This window comes from Hydra vulgaris, chromosome 07 (genome assembly GCF_038396675.1).
Source record: "Hydra vulgaris chromosome 07, alternate assembly HydraT2T_AEP".
Classification (NCBI taxonomy): domain Eukaryota; kingdom Metazoa; phylum Cnidaria; class Hydrozoa; order Anthoathecata; family Hydridae; genus Hydra; species Hydra vulgaris.
Genome location: NC_088926.1, coordinates 30,625,001 through 30,644,584, shown reverse-complemented (window position 1 = coordinate 30,644,584; position 19,584 = coordinate 30,625,001). Strand labels below are relative to the sequence as shown.

Here is a 19,584-nt window from a genome sequence, read left to right as displayed (position 1 = left end):
AACTCATTTTAATGGTTTCGATGTTGTTAGGTAGTAAGCTTTCTTGAAATTTGTTGCCGCTCTAGCAATGACTGAGGGTCATTAATGCAGAGTTTGTCGAGCATAGTTTAATGACTTTCAGCCGCTAACAGAGAATCCAAAATTTGCAGAGGTAAATTAACAAGTTTAAAAGACTTAATTTATTTTAAAAAACATTGTCTTGTAAAGTTTTTTAACAAATTTAATTTTGTTAAATTTTAATACATTATTTGAATGGTACAATTGAAGCTATATAAATTAGAATCATACAAACTTTTTTAGGCGATGGGTTGTTAACATATCATGAAAACGAATTCTCTACTGATTATACTATAAATTGGACTATAAATGGTATGACAAGTGAGTAAAAAAAAAACTTTATTTATCTAAAAAAGACAATTTAATACTGTTTTTTATTATTGTTTTTATATAAATATATATATATATATATATAAATATATATATATATATACATATATATGTATATATATATATATATATATATATATATATATATATATATATATATATATATATAATAATAAATAAGACAATTTTTTTAATTTTTGTTAAAATCATTTATTTAATAAATACATGTTTCGACTATATCATAGCCATCCTCAGTTAAAATATATTAAAATGGTTAAATCAAATTAGTAAAAGTAAGTTGAATAATAGAGATCTTATAATAAAAAATACAATAAAAATGCAATTAAATAATGTAACAAATGTTTTAAAAAGATAAAAGAACCGGTAATGTTAAAAGAAACTAGATTGAAATTGTCATTTTTGCATGGTTCATTTGTTTATTATATTTTTTTGTTTAGTTTATATTTTTTATTTATATTTATTTGTTTAGTGAGTTTTTCCCACTCTATGTACATGCTTTCTTTGAGTTTTAATATAAATTTGTTGGAGGTCGAATCCAAAATTAAAAGTTATTTTAGTTGAAGCTAATTTAAAATTTCACCTATCTACTGCTGATTGGTTTATTTTAACAAGAGCTTTGAAAAATAACACCAAAAAAGAAAAAGAAAAATTTTTGAAAATACACGAAAAGAAATTAAAGAATTTAACAAATGATCATAGTTTACCTTTTAATACTTCAGATAATATAAAGAATCTTTCTTCATTTAAGGCTACCACAATATCTTAAAAAAACCAATATATATTCTTCATTCGAACTCATAAACCGATATCTTCAGAATAATTTAAAAAACAATAATAAATCCAGTCAACTTAAGGCTGAACTTTCTTATCTTGCTAATTTCTATATACACAAATATCGTCCATCTAAAGAAACTCTAAAAAAGCATGGAATTCGGAAAAAATTATGTAAAAATCCAGATATCGTTATTTTAAAACCAGATAAAGGAAATGGCGTGGTTATTTTAGATAAAAAAATTTATGACAACAGTCTTTATGAAATCATTAATGATCCATCCGAATTTAAATAACTTAAAAAAGATGTCACTATCACCAGAGAAACACAACTTCAAATTTTTTTAAGGAAACTCAAGAAAAAAGGTTTCTTTGATGAATCAAACTATAACAAAATTTACCCTTCAGGCTCTTGTCCAGCCTGCATCTATGGTCTTCCAAAATTACATAAAATAATATATTTTGACGATAATATAAGTTTCAGACCTATCGTATCATCTATTGGTACTTATAATTATCAATTTGCTTAATTTGTTAAAGAACTATTATCTCCACTAATACCATCGGAATTTTGCACTAAAGGTTCTTTCACTTTTTCTAAAGAAATAAACCAAGCTAACCTTCATAAACATTTCTTAGTATCTTATGATATTACAAGTTTATACACCAATATTCCACTACAAGAAACAATAGATATTGCCGTCAATAGCATTATAAATAGTAAAGTTAATCTTAAAATTAGTAAAAGTGATTTAAAAAAGCTCTTCAATTTTGCAACATCTCAAACTCATTTTCTCTTCAAAGGACAAATTTATGATCAAATTGATGGTGTTGCTATGGGTTCTCTCTTAGCACCTGTTCTTGCTACTCATTTCATGGGAAATTTTGAAGATAAATGGCTCAAATCATATAACAGAGAAAAACCAGCTTTTTATAAACGGTATGTAGATGATATTTTTGGTGCTTTCACTTCCGAAAATCATGCCCATTTATTTTTGGAGTATATCAATAATAAACACTAGCAGAAAGCAACCCGTAATACGGGTTACGGTCGGTCTGTTACTTAATTTATAGTGACTGTTTTCCACAATTTGAAGTTGCGAAACCTTAACTAATACCCTTTAAGAAAAACGGCTTCAAATTAAAAAATTAAACCATCTGTAAAATTAAAATAAATTAATTTACCAATTATTTAACGTTATTTGAGTAATTTACAACTGACATAGGTCATATCAGTGTATGGCAGAACCATTTTCCTAGACATTAGTAAGTTCAACACAATACGTTTTTAGTTACTGACACAAAATAATAACACTTCATCATGCTTTAAATTGACGAAAAATTAAAGCTAAATTCTTATTATATTTTTTATAACATGAACTTTAATTAATAAGATTAATATGAAGTGAACGTAAATTATTCATGAGTTATAAATTTTTTGGTATCCCCTTGATACATGTTTCTTTAAAAATGGAAATTGTCTTTAAAACGTTAAATGCACACAGCTAAATAAATTTATTATAAATAACTAAGCGATTGAGTACAAATATGTTTCAACCAAAAAAAAGTTAATTTACAATCAAACATGTGTATAACAAATTGTAAAAAATATGTAAACTTTGATCTTTTATATTGCATTAGTGCGTCATATGACAAACCTAAAATAAAAATTGTAACAGATAAGTAGACAAAAGAAAAAAAAAAAAAAAAAAAAAAAACTGGAAAACAATTTACCTGCTTTTTGCCTGTTGTCATACTTAAACTGCTGTCATGATGCAGCTTGTCGGTATTGTTTTATGATGTTATTTCACGTTGGCTTTTAGTAAACTTTAGTTAAATTTAAAAGACATTACAATAGATTTAAAATATTTTAATTAAAAAGCAAAAAAACAAATGCTTCAAGGAGCCAAACTAAAAATAGTAAAGGTAAAAAATCAAATAGAGATATAAATAAATTGCATTTATATAACTAAATAGTCTTGGCTTATAGTAAATTTTAAAAGCAGTGTTTTCAATAAATTAAACTACCAATTAATTATTTTTAACAAATAGAATGTAGCATCATATTATGATGATTGGGTAATGAACACGACCTACTTAATAACAGGCCTGAAAGACGTGCAAAAAAAAAAAAAACTGTAGGCGGATAATTTGTAAACAAATATGTCGATTTAAACAATTTTGTAAACAAATAAGTTGAGTTAAAATTTAAAATTCGCTATACTAGCTGCTAAGTTGCTTGTTTTCAAATGTTGAGAGCTGTTTATTTAAAAATCCTTTTACAATAAGATAACATTTCTTAATCGATTAATTAAAAAAAAACACTTTTCTTTAATAATATAAATGATTTCTTTTCAAATTTCACAAACCCTACAACTTCACAAAACATATTTTACATACATTTATATTTCTGCTCCGCTGTGATCATTTTTGTGACAATTTAAGTACTTTTAAAGCTGGTTCTTTTGTCGATCGAGGTGAGTAAAGCTTGCTATAGTTGTTAAATAATATGTTAGATAGTATTTTTCCATGAAGCTTATCTATGTTTTCAAATCCATAAAATTCTGCTATCATCATTGTTATGTTTATAAAACTTGTCCTACAAACTGATAACATGATGTGATGAAAAAATACGTAGCAAAAAATCACCCATTGACACATATTGTCTCCAGGTATCTTCAAGCCTCCTCTGTTGATTTCTTTAGTAAATTTCCCAAATTCTTTGTAATAGAACTGCGTATCATATTCATCTACATCATTTCTACTGATGTATCCTGCAATATAAACTAAGGCCATTTTTACAGACTTAGACAAGGCTAACTCCATATTTGAAAGATTATGAAACACATTAAAGGTATTGTCATCATTTAGCAAAAATCCACATTTCAAACAAGCATGTTCACAACTTGTTTGAATTCCATCAAAATCTGTGTTTAAATCAAGGAGAAGTTTTGTTTTCTTAATGTTTACTTTTTGTAAAACTTGTTGAACATTAATAAAATATGTTCCACCAGAACCTTGACGTAGCTTACTAAACATTTTTTCAATGGGATCACTCGAAAAATTTCCTAGACATACATATTCGTGTGAAGTGCTGAGGAGATGCTTAGTTAACTTGACCAGTCCTCAATTTGTGTATGCAAGAGCAAGACCAGTATCCTTGGTAAGTTGTTTTACTCTTTTTCCTTGTTTTATAGGAACCATTTTTTCAAACATACTTGCTATATCGAGTAAAAATTCTAATCGTTAATCGTTAGGGTTATCAAAGACAGCCCTTTTTAAGTCTTTAGTTTTAACATCTTCGAACTGACTTTTTACATTTAGGATTCAGTTGTGCGCCATGGTGAAATCAAATTGAATTTTTTAAAAAATGATTGATTTACTCTATTATTATCACATAAAATGTAATGCCATTACATGAACGAATCAAATTTAACATATCAACAACTTATTCATATTGAAAATCAGCACTTAAACAATACACTGGCAATGCTTTGTACAAAAACTTCTTTCCTCCAAATAATCATAAAACTCAAAACAGTGGTTGCAAAATGTTCTGGAGTATTTACTGCTTTTCCAAATAAGTTACCCCCTTGATACGTTAGTTGTGGTTTTACATAAACTTCATCGATTATAATAATTACGTTTTTTTGACTAGATCTTCTAGCATAAAATATTTGTTGAGGAAATCAAAATCCTCTAGCTTACTAACCTTAGATATAAGTTTACCAAGTGTTACAATACTTGGCATTTCATAGTCATCTCTAATACGACTGTAAAGAGATCTTGAAATTGAAAAATATTCAAAAGCCCTACCTAGAATTTCTGAAGAATATTTTTTATTACCAACAAATGTTAATGCATGCATGCAAACAACTTGTTGTAGGACAATGTTTTTTTTATGATCTATTTCAACAGAATGTAAATATCTATTAGCTTCTAAAATTTGTAAAGAAAAAATAATTTTATGTATTCGATTACTGCACAGTGGTATAATAGAGCATCTAGATCCAAAATGAAAACCTTCAAATCGCATATCCATTTTAACTTTTAAAAGAAACTTTGGAATAGCAGCAGTATCAATATAATCCTTACTTTGGACTATTAAACCATCATCCACTGTAAAAGATGTTACTAGAAATGGAATAACTTCTTTGCTTACTTTTAGGCAAAGATCATCAAAACAACTAATTTCATACAAATCCAAGTGAGCTGAAATTTCATCAGGTTTCATGTTACGCGTAGATGGTAGTGATTTTGTCGTTGTTCTTTTTGTTGGTGGAGGTGTAGGAACTTGACTTTGAAATACACAGATGAAAATAGTTGGTGGATTTAAGGGACGAATTTTACCATGAATGTGACAAGTTTCATAATTAACTGGCCAATGATTTTCACAAATGAATGTATTTGGACTATTTGGAATGTTTTCTCTTGGAATAGATCTAATCCATCTTTCTCTTTCTTGAGGATTATGGTTTTTGTTTGGTAATGGAAAAAGTTTAACTTTATATTCTTTATCATAGTTACCTCTACAACCAGTTACACAAGATTTAAAGGGCATGCTATAGTATTTTTTGTTTTAAAAGATTAAATTTTGCTAAATATATAAAATACAAATAAAATAATATTAATTATTAAATAATTACAAGCAATTGATTTTAAATATATATTGTATAGTATATCATATGATATATAGATATAATGCAGTAATTTATTTACATAATATGATCATATTATGTAAATACATTACTGCATTATATCTATATACATAACTGATTTAAATATATATATATATATATATATATATATATATATATATATATATATATATAAATATATATATATATATATATATATATATATATATATATATATACATATATATATATACATATATATATATATATATATATATATATATATATAATATATATATATATATATATATATATATATGTATATATATATATATATATATATATATATATATATATATATATATATATATATATATATATATATATATATATATATATATGTATATATATATAAACACTAAAAATATATATAAACACTAAAAAAAAAACACAAAAACTTTCTCCATTTTTGTTTTTACAAACATCCGCTTACAGTTTTTTTTTTTTTTTGCGCGTCTTTCAGGCCTGTTATTAATTAGGCCGTGGTAATGAATCAATTTAACTATATTTAAGTTTAATTGGTGAAAAACAAATAAAATTTTAATTAAAAGAGACAAAAACAAACCAAATATACAACAGTATATTATAAAAAATTACAAAATTAAAAAAAAAAAAAATCACTGAAGAAAAAATGGCAACAAAAAAGTTATAAATATCTTCACTGATAGAAGACATTTACAACTTTTTGGTTGCTGTTTTTTCTTCGGTGTCTCCCAACACCCTGTTATGGATGAGCCCTCCATTTGAAGGATGGCTCATCCATACCGCCATTACTTCGCCACTTATTAATTTTTTTAAATCAAAATATAAAGCATAACCTCACCATTTTAACAGGATGAGAGAATGCTAAAAATAAATTAAAAAAAAGTAAATTAAAAAGAGTTAAACTTGTGAGAAATTTAATTTTAATAAAAACATGAGTAAAATGCAAACAGTTTAAAAATGTCATATTTATGTTAAATAATTCTTTCACCTATTGCACATATTTCTCCATAAAAAATATACAAAATTTAAAACACAGCCCTACCAGTTATGCTTCCACCAGACACTAAAAACAAAAAATATACCTCAGAATAATTGATAGAATTATACATTTACATATAAATAAATAAATATCTATAATTTTTTTTTACCTATTCCCCTCATTTCTTCCATGAAGTTGTCTAAAGTAAGAAAAAAGATAACTGAAGCTAAAACTAACAAAAACTAAACTAAAATTAACTATAAACTAAACCAAAACTATAAACTAAAATAAACTTTAAATTTTAATATCTGTACCTCAGAAGACAAAGGTCGGTTATCCAGTTTTTTGTGAAAATGAGTTATGTATGAGACCTTTTTAGTTTTTTCAGTATCTACATAGGTATAAAGACTGTTTTCCTATAACAATGTGAAACAAAGTTTGGTCAATATAAAGGGTCTGGTGTCCCCACAATGTTCAAAGGAAAAACGTTTGTAGTCTAGAAATGACTTTTCACTTTTTTTATTTAACTTTTAACTTTTTGTCAAAATTATATTTCATGTGCCTCAAGACAAATTAAATAAAACGCAAAAAAAATAACATAAATTTAACTATCAAGAATAATGAAGACTAATTATTTTACTATTTACTCTCTCCTGGACAATTTCTAAAATGTGACAACTGACTTGGACTTCTGAGTGTACAGATATAAATGCTTTATTTATTTAACTATACTAATCATATAATTTGTACTTAGTTTTTTTTCCAACTCTCCTAAAAGAAAAAAGAAAATAAAGCTTAAGTACTTGAAGTTTTAAAATTCCAGTTACAGTACAAATAAACAAATTCCTATTAACAATTATCTAATAGCAAAAACACTGACTCATTTCAGTCTTCAATTCTGTGTCTAAACAATAAAAGCACTTAAATGTATAGACGTTAAAATATCTACTTAACTTTTTAAAAATAAATTCACTAAACTAATGTAACTAATACCTTTATTAGCTCTCTCTTGATCAACTAAAGAAAATAAATTTTAATTAAACTAATTTGATGTAAAATAATAAGAAGCTGTCTTACTGAGAGTTTTAAATTTCTTCTCTATTATTGACAATATAATTTTAAGTATTACCTAAGTTCTTGGGCTTATTGTATAAAATTATAAAAACCTACTGTCTTACTTTAAAGTCAACAACAATATTTTAAAAAACATTTTAGTTACTTTATAAAAAAATAAAAATCCTTTTAAACTTACTACCTCTCTCTTCATTGTTGTCAACTAAACAGAAAAATAAACAAACAACTGATAGTAAATTTTCACTTTGGTAGTAGGTTATTAAATAGATTAAATAGATCAAAGATCTATAATCTGGTCTAACAGTCTACAACCTTATCATTAAACTATAACTATTTTCTACAACCTGGTGTAATTTAACATAGATATATTTTTTAAGTAATTAAAAGTATTTAAGATTATAATATATAAGATTTTAAAAACCTGAAATTTAAAACCTAGATCAAAAAAAACAGAAATATTAAAAAGTAATTATTTTCCTTTTTAAAAAGTAAAAATGCTTTTTAACTTTAACAAATATTGAAGCCGATTCTTTCTTGAACCTCTTTAATTAATTCAATATTAAGATAAATATTTAATCTTTCTGGATTGAATTAATTTACAAAAATTTTTGTCTAAACCATTTTATTATTGTAAAGTTAATTTAAATCAACAAACCTATACAAACTGCAATTTATAACATTTAATTATAACAAAATGGAACGAAACTTACTTCTTAGTAATTCAGCGACTAAAAATAAACATATATTTAAGAATTAACTACGTAACATGATACAAATCAGTAGCATAATACACATGTAAATAAATAAAAACCTTCATCTTCAACAATTTGGGACATTCTATTAATTCGATATAAAAAGTAAAAAGAAATATGCTTAAAAACAATTTTAATAAAGGTAATAGACATGTTAAGATATAAAAAATTGTAAACGATTAAAATGATTAAGCAGAATATAACTTACTTGAAAGATATGATATGATGTATTAAAACAGATATAATAGAAATGTGCTTTTTTAAATGTCTGGAAATTCCAATCTCAAAATTCCAGAACAGAAGAAAAACTAACAGCGCACAAATGAAACTGTCCATTGCTAAGTGTAACAAAACAACCAAGAGTAACAAAAAAGTAAAACCGCATTTAACTTATTGTATTACATTATTACAAATTAAATTACGATTAGCATATTCAATTAATTACACTATGATTATGATTAGCAATTTTATTCAATGCCTAGAATAACTCATCTATTTATAAATAAATCATCGATTTTAATCAATGCCTAAGATTTATCAATGCGTCTAACTCATTACGCAACTAATTAGTTTATTTACTAATATACTAATGTGTGCAGTAAACATATCTGGACAAAAGAGCCAATTGGTTTTAACTCCATTTTTTGTGAATGAGTAAAATACAAATTTGATATTTAAGTTTTTAAGCGACATTTCTTGAAGTACGTAAATATATAGTAAGTTATGAAACATCAAAACAGCATCGTACTAATTTTTCTTTTTTGTGATATTTCGACCTGCTTTAGCACTGTTTTAGCACAGATCATCATCAAACGTAAAATACAATACATTATAAAATAAAAATTTGATATTTGTGTCGCATATTCTGTCTGGGCCATATAGCCTTCTAATCGTTATTTATTGCGGTTTAACCGCAATCAATTAAGTCTTAAATCCATTTTATGAGCCAAAAAATCTTAAAATAGTTTTTTTTACTATACTATCACATTTATACTTACAATGTACTATCACATTTAGCTACCAAAAATGTTTTAAATTGGCTTTTAAACGTTACATTACGTTCATAGTTTTTAACATGACATAATTTCATGTTTGTAAACCAGGCTGACCCCACCCGGGTCTTGTTAAGTCTGTTCAACACAGACTATTTATATATTATTTGTATGACCTCTTTGTTACAATAGTTTTTAGTAAACGGTAATTTACTACCATTTACTTAAAAAAAATTTTTTGTTACTTTTTCGTAAATATTTTTACACTAATAAAGGACCTCCCTTTATTAGTGTAAAATTGTGGCCAGGAGAATAAAGTTATTTTTATTAAGAGTAATCAAGCTTTTGATGAAGATCTTTTACCAAAATAATAAAATGTAAAACAATGATTTACATTTTTAAGAATTTTTTCTTTTTATTATATATAGGAATTTAACATATATAAGAATTTTTTCTTTCCTCAAAAGTGTTGCAAATGCAAACTAAGCTAATTAATTAGTTAAACCTGTTATAAAATTTAAGTAACTTGGTATTTGACAAATGCGCAAAACTACAATGTTTTCCATGTATTCAAAGGTTTTTAGTTTGTTTTTAGTTGCGACCCCTCTTTAAAAACATCCCTTAAGTAACATACAACAAATTATTAGGCATAAAAAAGAGAAATTTAAAAAAAAATTGAACTAATTGCATAAATTTATATCATTTTAACTGACAAAAAATTTACAATAAAAGGAAATCAGGTTTTTTTTTATAAATCGAATAAATGCGTCAATCGTAAATCTTAAAGAAAAAAAAAATGGAGCTATGATATCATAATTACAAAAAAATAAATAAAAATAAAAAAAAGCCACATAAAAATTCAAAATCGATTTACCTATTTATAGTAACCTATGTTGACATGGCAGTTAATATAAACATTTATCGAAAATGTAACTATAAAATCTGTTTCCAAGTACAAAAGGATTAACAATACTAAAAAAAAATAAAAATCAAATTAAGATATAAATTGCATTTTTAGCAAAATGGTGTCTTGGCTTTTAGTAAATAAATAAAAGCATTAAGTTCCAATAATGAAACTACCAATTATTCATTTTTAACAATAGACACCAACGTGAAGGTAAGCCAAGCAGTCTATCAACACAAAACACCACAACAATAACACATAACAATAGAATATTTACACCCTTGATCCTAAAATCCAGCGAAAATAACAAACCAAATTAAAATATGAAAGACAAAATTAGAAAACCAATTTTAAGTTAACTATATTTATCTTTTTACTAAACATATAAATACATAAAAGTATATCTGATTTTATATTCAATATTAGTTATTCAATTACTTCAAACTTAGGACATTGAAACGCCCTAGATTTAAAGATCAAGGTTGCATACTCTCTCATGCACATTACACTAAACATTAACATACATTATGTGTTTCCAGAATAATTAAAAAAAGGCTAGACAACACAACCTAGCTCTAAAGCAGTAACACCGCCTGGCGCTAAATACTGCCAAGTCACACCTCTGCTATAAGTACACCGCTTGGCTGGCAAGGTTATCAATCTTGCTCAACATAATGCCAAGTCACACCACTTTGAAAACATGGAAACAACATAATTTTAACATATATTCAACTATAAACAAATATGGTTTTATATAACACATATAAACACATTTTATAACAATATTAAATGACATATATTTATCAAAAACTATGAAAAAAATATTAGAATAATAAATAAAGTTATACATACAAAATGTGCTCACAACCTACGAACAGTAAATTTTCGAAATGAAAATCTAAAGACTATAAATTAAGAACATTAGAAAATATAACATTATTTGTGCAACACTTTCCACCTACCATACCTTGATTGAGATGTTTATCAATTTTGAAAAACAAACTATTAAATGCTCTAGTTCTTGAACATGAAACATATAGTTGACCATAAGAGAAACACGGTTTTTTGAGATATACCCCAACTCTATCAAATGTTTGACCTTAAATTTTATTAATTGTCATTGAATAAGCCAATCTGACAGGAAACTGACGACGTTTCAGAACAAAAGGTAAATTAGAATCTGATGGAGCCAACTGAATTCGAGGAACAAAAACCCGTTTACCACCGGAAACACCTGTCAAAACCTCTGCATCAATATAATTATTTTGAAGAGCACAAACTTTCATTCGAGTACCATTGCATAGCCCAGCTTTGAGATCTAAATTTCTAAGTAGCATAATTACACAACCAATTTTCAATTTTAAACAATGAGGCGGCATACCTGAAGGAGTTAAGCTGTTTAAAAACTCAACAGGAAAGTTATTTCTTTCATTAAGGTCATCAGTATCAATTTGATCAGCACTTAAATAAATTTTGACCTCACCCGGTAGACATTCAAGCACTTCTTCATTGATTGATAATGAATCAACATTAGTTGGTGTTAAAATCACGCGTTTAGAGTAATCATTTTGATCAGCATCTCCAAAAATCTTTTCAACAATCGATTCATTTTCTCTAGTAATGCACTGATTTGGTATTTCAATGCATCCTTTAAAAGGATCCTCTTCTTTGACAGGTATAGTTCCATTCCCAAGTTTTAGTAGCCATTAGGAAAATTCACCTTCCCCATTTTGCACTCTCATATTTTCAGTTAATGCAAACTTCTGCACCCATTGCCAATGCAAAGAACATTTTATACACGATTCTACTATTTCAGCTGGTTGTCCTCTTTTCACAACAGGCAGAATTTGCCTAAAGTCACCACCAAAAAGAATGATTTTTCCTCCGAACGGAAAGTTGTTGTTGCAAATATCTTTTAACAACCTATCAATTGCATTTAAGGCATGTTTAGGTATCATGGATGTTTCATCAAGCAAGAACAAACTAACTTGTCTTAAAAAATGCCCGTGTATAGAGTTAGGAGTTACATTACATGTGCTATTATCCAATATTGGAACAGGAAGTTTAAATAAGCCATACAATGTAGATCCATTTGTAAGAAGAGTTGCTGCTATGCCAGTCCATGCAGCTGTAGCAGATTTAAAGCCCCTACTTATGGTTTCAGCAATCAAATAATTATAAGTAAAGGTTTTTCCACTACCAGCTGGTCCATCCATGAAAAACAATCTAGAATGTTGATTTTCTACACTTGGTTGCTCATTCAGTGCAGCAAGGATAGCATTACATACATTTAATTGATTGACATTAAGCTACAGTCTCATTCGGTTGGCTTCATCAATAGATTGTTGAACATTTTCATCAAAATTTTCTAGATTTAGGCGTATAAACTCATCAGTAACAGGCAGATTGTAATCAGCCAGCGTTTTACCACTTTAAATTATAATCTTTTCAATTTGATGAAGAGTAGCTTGTTCAGCTATTAGAAGTGGGACTGAGCGGTGAATGAAATCTTCCATCATAAAAACTTTTTATGTATTCCAGAGATGCAAAGGATTGTCAGGTTCACAAAAGGTCAAAATAATTGAAAACAACTGTCTAATTTGCTTTGGCATATGTGTTAAACCGCCTCAGAAAGAGTATTCTGCCATTCAGTGTCATCTTGCAACAAACCTTTCAAAGCACATGCTTCACGAAATGTTTCAAGGACAATACCATTAACAGTACGCAGATCCTCCCATGATGTTGCACCTTTTGCTTGCAAAAATAACAGTCTAAGAAAAAAAAATTCTCCAGTTGGATTAACTTTATACATTCTTACTATCACCTTATTACCACCCCTTTGTCTATCCTTCCATTTACGGTGTTTATCATCAAATATAAAGTGATAAGGAATGTCTACATACGAATAGCAATGTGCTCTTTTATTTTCAGTATTTAACTTAAACCATGCTGTTAGGTGTGTATCACGTTGAGCTGCACGATCTAAAACCATTTGTTCTGCTCCTTTTCTAAAATACACTAATTGATTTTCAGGTAGATGAACTTTAAGGCGTATAATAGTGTGTGACATATGACTTATTGGATACTCGAAAATTCGCCACAATGCTTCAGGTGCACTTACATAACGACAATCTAAAAAAGTGTTTACTTCATCATGATTAATTTGTTCATTTATTAAAATATTGACACAGTCGTGACCCTTGTATATATATTTGTACAAATATTTAACAGCCTTAACAGACATGCAAGCTTCAACATTAATGTGAGCTTGATATTTCTTTGATAACCATGGATTGTAAGGTACCACCCAGCGGTTATCTACATTGTTATCTTTAATATTGATAACCAAACCATTATCACGACGTGTATAGCGTGGATAACCATTATGAACTGCTACTGTGTCAGCATTAAATTCTTTAGGATAGTTTTTGCTGCACACCCCATCTTTTATGCAGGGAGAATTTGGATTCAGTATGCCACATGGACCGTGAATCATGCAAGTTTTAACAACGTCATAAAGGTCTCGATTAACAATCGGATCTGGAATTTCTGCAGATATTAAGTTATTGATATCATGAGCTGTTTTGAAGCTTATCATCATTTGCAAAGTGAAGTAAAAAATGAACATGTGGCAAACCACGCTTTTGAAACTCAATAACCTGAACATGTGTTACAACTTTCCCTAATACACCGTGCTTAAAAATGTCATTGAGAAGGCTATTTAATTTGAGTTTAAATACTTGAATAACCAAGTCAGGTCTATCATTTGCTGTCTGACCTTGATATAAATTTTCAGTTATCTCGCGCCATTTTGGGTTGCAAGTGAAAGTAATAAAAAGATCTGGTCTATCATACTTTTTAATTATAGCCATTGCATCTTCAAAGTTTTCCTTTAAAGCTCTAGGACTTCCTACATAAGTTGATGGCAAAACTACAACACGCCCTGGTCTAACATTATGATCATTTCCAAGGTTGTTTACGTGTTCGTGTAAGACATCATACTGCTCGCTTCTCAGTTTGTTTTGGTTATTTCTGATGAAACCAAGGCGCTGGCCTTCAATTTCAACATACGCATCAACAGCATATTGCTGAAAAAAATTGTCTAACTGAAAGTTTATAATTGTAATACTGAGATAATGTAACATGATTTCTAACCAATGTAGCACGTTCAGGGTTGTGAACCAATTGATTATGTCAACCAGCATCACCCCACAGAAAAAATAGAGGATAAACTATAGGATCTAAGTTGGCAGACATACTTAATATAGTTTTAAGAGGATGACCTCTTGGGTAAATAACAACTTCCCTGGAAGCAGGTGGTGCACCATCTTCACCAACAAATACAACTGCAACTTCATTATGTGAAGGGAGATTAAAGCGACGTCTATCATGCCCTTCAAGTAAAGACATTTTTACAACTGACACTGAGCGACCTTCTAGAGCTGCTCAACGAATTTCTTCATCTTCCACTTTAGCCATGTTTTTAAATGCAAAAGCAAATGGGTTTTCTTCACTAATAATAGTTTACAATTGAAACATTAAATCACTTAAGCAAAGATCATTACTACGTTGTTGCATTCTAAAATTTACTGCTGCAAGAGGATCATAGATGTATAGTTGACAATATGTTGGCTGGACATCTTGATTTGGTCTTAAATTACCAATATGATGAAAAACTTGACTGCATGTTCTAAAACATGGCGCCCCATGATTCATGGGTTGAACTACATTAGCTTTAAATGAAGCAAAAGAAAGACAGGCATTATAATTTCTGATATATTTTAAAAAATTCAGATTGGCATTTCTATCTGCATAGTTTCCTTTAAATAAATCTTCTAAATCTTGTGGAAATGATGAAAGTTGCTATAATGGAAACTACCTTTCCATTATAGCAACATAAAAAATGTGTTTTATCAGGAAATTTCTTAGCACCACAATGCTGACAAATATAATTCATTTCTCCTAAATAATTATAATCTGGAATAGTATTACTTCTTGCTATACAATGCATTCTTTCGTATCTAGCAGCAATTCTCGCATTTTGTTGATTATTAATTTCATCTCGCCTAAGCCTATTTCTTTCATTTCTGAGATGATTATTTTCAACTCGCCTAACCAAGCTCTCTTCATTTGGGTTCGAATTATTTGCTGCTTGCTGAGCAGCATTTCTAGCATTTTGTCGATTATTAATTTCATCTCGCCTAAGCCTATTTCTTTCATTTCTGCGGCGATTATTTTCAACTCGCCTAACCAAGCTCTCTTCATTTGGGTTTGAATTATTTGCTGCTTGCCGAGCAGCATTTCTAGCATTTTGTCGATTATTAATTTCATCTCGCCTAAGCCTATTTCTTTCATTTCTGCAACGATTATTTTCAACTCGCCTAACCAAGCTTTCCTCATTTGGGTTCGAATTACTTGCTGCTTGCCGAGCAGCATTTTGTCCATTATTAATTTCATCTTGCCTAAGTCTATCTCTTTCATTTGAGCCACAAACAACTTGCCTATTAACATTTCCATTTTCTAAACTAATATCTGCTTCTAACCTAATATCATCCATTTAAACTTCATTTTTAATTGAAAGTAGTAACAAAAATTCTTAAACAAATCCTGAAGATTGCGATCTTTCCTATATAATTTTTTTCTACTCTAAATAGCACACACAAATAATTTTTATATATAACAGACTGTCATTTAAAATAAATTATACAATAATCTCATGACTTTAAAAAAAAAATATATATATATATATATATATATATCAGCTAGGAGATGTTTGAAAAAAAATTAGCTTAGAAAATAATAATAAAAAAAATTATTAAAAACATGCAATTCTAATAATAAACATACTGCTAACAAAGAAAAGTTAAAAAAATAACGTTGTAAACCTTTGTTGCAAACTTAAAAATTATTTCTTCAAAAAAAATTATTAGTAAACGTTTTTTTCAAAAATTCACAAAACTTTACAATATTTTGTTCTTCTGTACCACATTAATAAATTATCTAGTAAATCTAAAATAAAAAATGTAATGAATAAGTAAATAAATAAGAAAAACATTACATACAAAAAATGAAAATCAATGTACCTTATAGAGAAAAGCTGTTGTGATTTACCAGAGTAGTAGTTGTAAAATATTATTATTTCATGTTAGCTTTTACAAAATAATTTATGCTGGAACATCATGATTCCAAAATATTTATAGCAAAATCGTGTAGTAAACAGCGTTAAAGACGAAAAAATTAAATTGAGATAAAATAAATTGTATATATGGCAAAATAATTTGTATTGGCTTTTAGTGAATGATTAAAAGCAGTGATTTTTAATAAAATTACCTATTTACCATTTTTAACAACAGACACCAACATGAAGATAAGCCAAATGTCTATCAACTCAAAAGATAACAAAAAAACATCACAGCAACAACACACAACAATGGCACACACCATAAGTTGATATAATATGTTTATAACAATAAGTAAGATAACGTTCATATTTAACAGAACATAACACAACATTAAGCAAAATGTTATTAAAATACATTATTATGTATTTTTTGACACTAAAGACTATCGTGTAATCCTCTGTTATAAGTACATCACTTGGCTGGCAAAGTTGACAAATCTTACTCTACACGTTTACAAAGTCACAGCACTTTGAAACAACATAATATAAATATATGTACCAACTTTAAACATAACAAATGTGTTTAAATATGTATATAAGGTTAAATATATACCTTATATACATATTTAAACACATTTTTAAAAACAGTTATATAACACATATTGACACATACACAAACAATAAAAAACACTTTACATTATTATAAAAACACATTGATAAAACAACTATAAAGCACTTATTACCACATACACATACATATCAAAAAAGCATAAATGCAAATTATAAACGTGTACAAAAAAAAATTTTAAAAATGATGCAAGAAAATTCAAAAAGATTCAAAATAAACAAAATATATATTTACAAACAATAATTACCTTTTTTTTTTCATAAGAACTGTAATCCTCATAACAAAATTTAACCTTTACATATAATAACATGTGACATGCCATGTCAGTGTTGGCACAAAATTTTAATTTAATTTTTCTAAATTTTCTAAAAAAGAACAAAAGTAGTTAATAGCATCACAGAAATTTTAAAGTAGTAATAACCATTTTGTGGAAATAGCATTAGTATAACTTTAAATAACATCCATACCCCTATTTTCCTTCTAAAAAATAAAATAATAAAACTGCTAAAAGAAAATCTAAAACAAACAAAATATAAACGATTTAAAAAGTTAAAATCCTTTCTACTTAAAATCCTTGCTACTTCATCTAATAAAAATTTAAATCCTTTCTACTTTATCTAATAAAAATGTATATACAACTATTCTATATACTTACTTCAATTATAATATGATCTTAACGATGATTATTGATTTTAGTATGATTCTTTATATAATATATCTAAACTAATAATTAGATATCATAAGAAAAAAAGTTTCAACTCGCTTAAGAGATCTTTCTCCGATGACCGCTTGCATTTAGAGAACGCGTTCTTTCAAAGCATAACTAATAAAACAACATTAAACGTTAAACATTTCTGAGGTATTAATATTAAGATAATTCTATTACTTTTACAATGGAAAAAAAAATTCAATCAAAAATATCATTTTTGGACCTAACTCTAAATAAAACAAACAATTCCATAATTACCACTGTTTTTCATAAGAAAACTTGGGACTCTACACAAACTTAGTTTTACTTCATTTTTGTACAAAGTTAGTCTGGTTAAATGTTTAATCAATAGAGCTTATAAAATAAACAACAATAGTCTGGTCTTAGTCATGATATTAACGATCTTTTTAAAGTTCTCAAATGCAACTTGTACCCGTCTTGGTTGATTAAGAAAATCCACAGCTCTTTTATTAACAACACCAATATTGACATTTCATCACGTTCGGAAAACCAACAAAGTTATCAATATTTTAAACTTCCTTATATTGGAAAAATATCTGATTTAACTAAGCAAAGACTCAACGCAATCATTAAAAGATATTGTAAATCAGTCACCGTAAGATTGGTTTTTACTTCATTTAAATTTCAAAATTTTTTTCCGCAAAAGATCCCTTTTCTATAGACTTTAATTCATTCTTTGTCTATAAGTTTGAATGCGCAGGCTGTAAATCCTGTTATATTGGCAAAACTACTCCCCATTTAAAGACACAAATAATCGAGCACCAAAAAAGGGACAAAAACTCACACATTTATAAACATATTCATTCAAATGAAAGCTGTTTAAATAGTTTTAAACATACTAATTTTTTAATTTTGGATTCGGCCTCCAACAAATTTATTTTAAAACTTAAAGAATGTACATAGAGTGGGAAAAACCCACTATTAATAAACAAATGAACCATGTAAAAATGACAATTTTAATCTAGTTCCTTTTAACATTACCGGTTCTTTTATCTTTTTAAAATATTTGTTACATTATTCAATTGCATTTTTTATTGTATTTTTTATTATAAGATCACTATTATTCAACTTAATTTTACTAATTTGATTTAACCATTTTAATATATTTTAACTGAGGATGGCTATGATATAGTCGAAACATGTATTTATTAAATAAATGATTTTAACAAAAATTAAGAAAATTGTCTTATTAGAATATTTACTCATTTTGTGCTGAAGAGAAACTTTGGAAATATAGGGGAGAGTGGGGTAATGGCGAACGCGGGGTAACTCCGAACATGGTCAAAACAGCATTGTAAAAAAATAAATTCGACAATTTTTTTTTACCTGCTGAGAAAGGATCCTATGCTCAGTTCCAGACGTGCAGTAGTGTAATGAAGCTGCGGATGTTGTTTACTATGATTTGACTTTAACTTTTTCTGATAATTTTATGCAACTTTTTTCTTGAGTAACACTCTGTTGGAGCTTCTATGGCAATAAAGCCACTCCTATTTTGTTGTTGTTGTTGCATAATATAATTTTCAGACTTAGTTATTCCAATTAG

At 27.4% G+C, this 19,584-nt stretch overlaps 1 protein-coding gene across 2 annotated transcripts in view; it reads left to right on the top strand.

Moving 5' to 3' along the window:
* Positions 1 to 19,584, top strand: part of LOC100205276 (uncharacterized) — a 62,355-nt gene that overhangs the window by 32,149 nt on the left and 10,622 nt on the right. Inside the window, exon 6 of one of the 2 annotated variants that reach the window (XM_065801620.1) lies at positions 301 to 369. In XM_065801620.1, coding sequence (XP_065657692.1) covers positions 301 to 369 — 69 coding nt within the window. Of the gene's footprint in view, positions 1 to 300; positions 379 to 19,584 lie in introns of both variants that reach the window. The other variant, XM_065801619.1, reaches the window with a different exon arrangement.